The sequence below is a fragment of the Arachis duranensis genome, chromosome 9 (assembly GCF_000817695.3).
Source record: "Arachis duranensis cultivar V14167 chromosome 9, aradu.V14167.gnm2.J7QH, whole genome shotgun sequence".
NCBI lineage: Eukaryota > Viridiplantae > Streptophyta > Magnoliopsida > Fabales > Fabaceae > Arachis > Arachis duranensis.
Genome location: NC_029780.3, coordinates 118,004,465 through 118,010,401, shown reverse-complemented (window position 1 = coordinate 118,010,401; position 5,937 = coordinate 118,004,465). Strand labels below are relative to the sequence as shown.

At 39.0% G+C, this 5,937-nt stretch overlaps 1 protein-coding gene across 1 annotated transcript; it reads left to right on the top strand.

The window, feature by feature from the left end:
* The first annotated feature begins 269 nt into the window (after positions 1–269).
* Positions 270–5,438, top strand: LOC107467928 (patatin-like protein 6). Its single transcript, XM_052254104.1, has 3 exons — positions 270–1,995; positions 3,094–3,427; positions 5,013–5,438. The coding sequence occupies exons 1-2, from the start codon at positions 850–852 to the stop codon at positions 3,361–3,363; spliced, it is 1,416 nt and encodes a 471-aa protein (XP_052110064.1). The 5' UTR covers positions 270–849; the 3' UTR covers positions 3,364–3,427; positions 5,013–5,438.
* Positions 5,439–5,937: the final 499 nt, after the last annotated feature.

The following is a 5,937-nucleotide window of genomic DNA, read 5'->3' as shown; positions in this document are numbered from 1 at the left end:
AGGGGACAAAGTTTCCCATGGAGGCCACCTAGGATTTCCGAAATCGCAACGTTGATCACGGAAGGAATAGTAATCGGCGGATTCAGTCTCCGCCGTTGATCGTGGTCAGCTAGATGGACGGTTTACAAGTGTCGGTGACCCATTGGTGATCCTCCCTCCACCCTCCCTAATTAGTAATTCCTACGGCGGGACCCTTTCAGACCAATATGGCACACATTAGGAGACCCTCTCTCATTAGTAGACTATTTATTACATCATCAACCATTGGAATGAAGATGGTATGGTGAGTGTAAAATATTAACACATAATTAGGTGTTATGAAAGCTTAACGTTTTAAAACACGATTGTGATTTGTGATTAGTACCAGGGGTAAGCAATTAATAATAATAAAGAAAGAAAAGGGCAGTAGTGACTAGTGAGTGATGTATAAAATAGAAGAGCGCACATTAAGTACTAAGTAGTGATGGTAAGTGGTAATAATAATAAAGTAAACTAAAAATATATATAAGAGGAGGTGCATACTGCATAGATAGCATAGATATATGGGGGTGGTGATTTGGCATTTTGTGGTTTTGTTCGGTGCTTGTTGCTGTTGGTTGGTTGTTTGTTGGCTGCCTTTGAGGACTTGAGGAGCGGCGAGTTTTCCCTTTTTCTTTCAGCAGCTAAGGAGTTGTGACAACTTTTGACTCCGTTTATTTAATTTTTACTAGTGTTTATACATGTAGCACCAGCATAGAAGAGGCTCAACACGCCCACTCTTTTCTTTCTCAAACGTGCTTTCCAATCTTCTCTTTGCAAACATTTCACTAATAAAATAATATTTACTTTGTTGTGTGTGAATTCGGAAGAATGGATTCAAGTAATGAGGTGGAAATGCAGGAGCCGAGTATTGAAACCGATAAGCTAAGCTACGAAATATTCTCCATTCTGGAGAGCAAGTTTCTATTCGGCTACGACCAACAGAAGCTCTGGTTCCCCAAGCACATACCTACCTCTATTGATCCCAAACCGGAGCTTCTTCAACCGTCAACCGTCGCCACCATTGACGCCGTATCTTCCCTCAAGAACCAGCGTGGAAAGATATGCATCCTCTCTATCGACGGCGGCGGAGCCATGCGCGGGATCCTCGCCGGTAAAGCCCTAGCCTACCTTGAAAATGCTCTCAAGAACAAGTCTGGCGACGCCAACGCCACAATCGCCGATTACTTCGATGTCGCCGCCGGTGCCGGCGTCGGAGGCATCTTCACCGCTATGCTATTTGCCACCAAGGACCACAAACGTCCGATTTTCGCCGCCGAAGACACCTGGAGGCTGCTGGCCGAGCAAGGTCGCCGATTCTACCGCCCTAACACCGGAACCAGAACATGCTCCGGCCGCCGAGGATTCTTACGAAAGCTGTTCGGCGGTTCCAGCTCCGGTTCAATCGGTTCGGCGACTTCCGGTCTAGAGAAAACCGTTAAGGAAGCGTTTACGGGCGAGAACGGTCGAAGCTTAACGTTGAAGGACACGCTGAAGCCGGTTCTTGTTCCGTGCTATGACTTGTCCAGTACGGCGCCGTTTTTGTTCTCACGTGCTGACGCCTTAGAAACCGACAGCTATGACTTTCGGCTCTGGGAGGTGTGCCGGGCCACTTCGGCTGAACCGGGTCTGTTCGAGCCGCTTCAGATGCGGTCCGTTGATGGCCAGACCAGTTGCTTGGCGGTTGACGGCGGTTTGGCCATGAGCAACCCCACCGGCGCCGCCATCACGCACGTGCTCCACAACAAACAGGAGTTCCCCTTCGTCCGCGGCGTGGAGGACCTCCTCGTGCTGTCCCTCGGCACTGGCCAGCTCCTCGAAGCCCGTTACGACTACGAGGAGGTCAGGAAGTGGAAGCCCAAGGATTGGGCCCGGCCTGTGTCCCGAATCTCTGGCGACGGCTCAGCAGACCTAGTCGACCAAGCTGTTGCCATGGCTTTCGGACAAGGCCGGAGCACAAATTATGTTCGCATTCAGGTAGAATTTTTTAAGTTTATTCCTTTAATTATGAATATTGTTATGTGGCAACTTAATTACAATTATGTTCATGTTGATGTTTGCGTGACACTAGACATGAATGAGAATTTTGTTGGATTGAATTTAAAATGTGGTTGATTGCAAAATAAGAATTTTGTTTTTATTATATGGTTGGGGGTGGCACACTGGCACGTGAGTGTGGATGAGCATGGGTCAATTTTGTTGTTTTTGGGAGTGTCAATTTAAATAGGAAAGGGAAATTAAACTGCTTACAGGTGAAAGATGTCTCTCAAATTTAAAAAAAGTAGTATTATATTTCATAGCCGGAAGGAGATGATGATTTGTGAATTGTGAATGCTCCAGCTTAGGAACACAAACACAGAGGTGATGAGGGTGAGGGTGATGTTGATCTCATAATAAATAGGGTCAATTTCTCACCAGCAGGAGGGTGTTGTGGGGTTTCCATTTGGGGGATGATTCTCTTGCCTTGTCTGTAAGTAGCAACTTGATGAGTATGGGATGGATAGCTGGATTTGGACTTGTTAGGAGTGGAAAGAGGATATCTGTACAATAGGGACAATTAATGTTGTGCATTTTGTCCGGTAAGAAAGAGCCTTGCCACCATGCTTGTTCCCCCTTGCCATGTGTTCAGTTTCTGCAACTTGGAAATATGGAATACATTGCTTTACCCACTGTGTGTAGGAATTAGGATCAAAGGGTAATAATAGCATTTGTTTGTTATTGCTGAGGCACTAAAGCAGCATTGAGTTTCAAAGTTTGTCAGTAGTACTTAAAAGAAAGAAAAAGGGTGGGGGTGGGGGACATTTTCTTAATTGCAGCCTTGTGTTAGCAATTTAGCATACACCTGTTTTGGTAAACTAATAAAGCCTATTCTAATTTCGATCATATTCTAATCACCAGAAGTTGTTAGGTTGCTTTTAATTTCATGATTAATGATGGATGTGTGTTTCTCATCTTATTACATGTCTTTAACTGTTTTTTCTGTGTATTTCATTCATTCATTTGTACTTAAATTCGGGTACTGTATTTAATTTCAAATTGAAAGATTTTCTAAGCAATTTAAAAAATTGAGGACAGGCAAACGGGTCTAGGATGGGGCGATGTGGACCCAATGTGGATACAGATTCAAGTCCTGAGAATGTAAAGATGTTGATTGGGATGGCGGAGGAGATGTTGAAGCAGGAGAATGTAGAGTCAGTGCTGTTTGGAGGGAAGCGGATTGGCGAGCAAAGTAATTTCGAGAAACTCGACTGGTTCGCCGGAGAACTCGTCCAGGAGCATCAGAGGAGGAGCTGCAGAATAGCTCCCACTGTTGCTTTCAAGCAAGCTACCCCAAAAGCGACCTAATTCATGGACCAACACTTGCAAGAATCAACATAAAGAAAAATTAATGAAAGAGGGGAAAAAAAAGGTATGGAGTATCTATTTGTTTTGTTTTGTGTTACCCTCAATCATTTATAGACATCCTTTCAAAGAAAGCGTTTTCCTTGGACCCATTGAATGAATTAGCAAGAGGGAAGGCATCTTAATTAAAACAATGATAAACATAAAACCATGGACATTGATTTTATTCAGATGTCTTTGATAAATAAAACATGGCCCCAACTTTGCTTAACTACACGTCTATTCTAAATCCCACTTTTTAATTGGACATGCTTGCTCACTAGCATTTTCATTTAATTAATTGTTTTCTTTTGTGATGAGTAGCATGGTCTAGGTAAATTTAATAGCATAGTTCATGCCTCCTAAATTAAAACTTTAATTTCCTGCAAGAAAGAAAAGTTAGTTATGGTTTTACTACACTTGAATTTTCATTGACTACCATAGCCTTTTTAGCAGGAGTGCTGATATTGTCAGCTCATATAATCTATAGATATAGGTGTATGATTAAATGTGTTAGGACTTGGGAAGAAATTGTAGTTGTATGATGTATGGGGAAGAAAGATGAAAGAAATATGTGATGTCGGCCCACCGACACTCATTGTTGGCATGAGGAAAGGACATTCTGGTCAATTCACTTTTTATTTTTGGGGTTAGAGTTTATAGGGTATATTTTGATCATTATAAAAGAATTAAGATCATTGCGGGGTAGCCCCTATAAAAGTGTTTTCCGTAGTCCTGAAAAGTAGTTCATGTAATAATAATGTCTTGAAGTGTGGTAGGTTTTTAAAGATTCGTCCCCTGAAAAAATAAAACAAAAGTTTTGGGGTGGTTGACTGTTATTAAGTTACTATTCATCATTGTTCTACAGTACTCAACTGCTTCTTGAGACCGCATTTATAGGGTTATCTGGTTGAAAATGGTTTGTTCAGTCTTTGTTTTAACAACACTTTTTACATAAATAAACTAGAAAGCTTTTTTAATGTTCCTAGCTAAATCTAATCCAGTTTTTTTTTTGTTTTTTTTTTAATATATCTTAGAGTGTAGATCATTGTTATTCATTCCATTACATGCATTTTCTGTGAGATTCCAGTAAAATTTCATACTTCAATTGATTGGCTTAGTACTTAGTAGCTCTTTTGATGAGTATATTTCTGTCTTTCTAATCTATCATGTGTGATGCTAACTTTATTACATAATTTTGACTAAATAAAGAAAATGTTGAAAGGAAAAAGTCTCTCCTTGATTTGGAGTTTGACTAATTATTAATGGAACATTGAAATGGGGACAACTTCACAAAGCAATGGCAGGGTTTTATTCTTTTTCTAAAACAAAAAAAGAAGAAAGAAAATAACAGACCAAAAAGAAGTATTAAGACTGTTCACATGTCCCAAAGTGAGAAAGAGAACGTTCAACACAAAGCTCAAATTCCAAACATCTTTAATTTTTAATTTCTCTCAATCTTGAATGATTATTTTCACAGCTCTAGTTCTCAAAGTACATAGTATTTGTTCATATGAATTGCATCATACTTATAATTGTACACCTGCATCTCATTCAACCTAATTGCATTTAAAAGTCTTTCTATTGTTGATGTAAATTTCTATTTCTTGCAGGGGAAAAACAAGATATATATAGCTGGAAAAACAAGAAGCGGAGGAGTAGAAAAAGAAAAAAAAAAAAGGAAGAGGTTGAAGGGGTAGTAAACTAGTAATATTTAGCAGCTTTAATATGCAAGAATAGACAAAGAAGTGTTAGGGAGTTGAGTGAAAAGGACAAGTAGTGTAAGTGTAAAAAAGGGTGGAAAATCTCTGTGGGATACTTTGTTCTCCATAGGACAGACATGTGGTCTCCACTAAAACCTTTCTATGAGGTAAGATACCAAGAAAAAGAAAAAAGAAAACAGAGTTGAAGGCTTGAAGTTTTTTAGGGTCAAACATGAAATCCAAGTGTGAATTCTTTTCATTTAAAAGAATTCAGGGTGGAATATTGGATTACATATTTACATTCTTCAATTTTAAGTTTTTATTTCTCTTCTTTAATTTTTTTTTCCAAGTATATATAGTTTAGAAAAATTTTCAAGTATACTGGTACATTGGTATTTATCGAATTGTGATTTATGGAATTTCAGAAAGGTGGCCATATTTGTGGCTGACCTCTTCAGTGTAGCTTTCTATTTTTAAATTTTTTATTTTTCTTTTCTTTACTTCTTAGACTAGGGAAAAGATTCATGATTTGTGGCTAACGGGCTATCTCTTTTTATGATAATAAAAAGTAAAAACAGCTTGAATATTTTGGAGTGCTTCTCATCTTTGTGTACACAGCGTGCATCGAACCATTTTACAGGCAGATATCGATTATTTGTTTTTTGTTTTGACCTCATATATCTTTCAAAATAGTGCTATTTACATAATATTTATGCTTGTTTAAAACGGAATATTTTGGTGTTTTTCACTTAACTGCTAGGATTTTTTTCTCCCAAAAAATAAGATATACCCAAATCGAATTGAATATGAAAAAAATCTCATAATTTAAAATCTT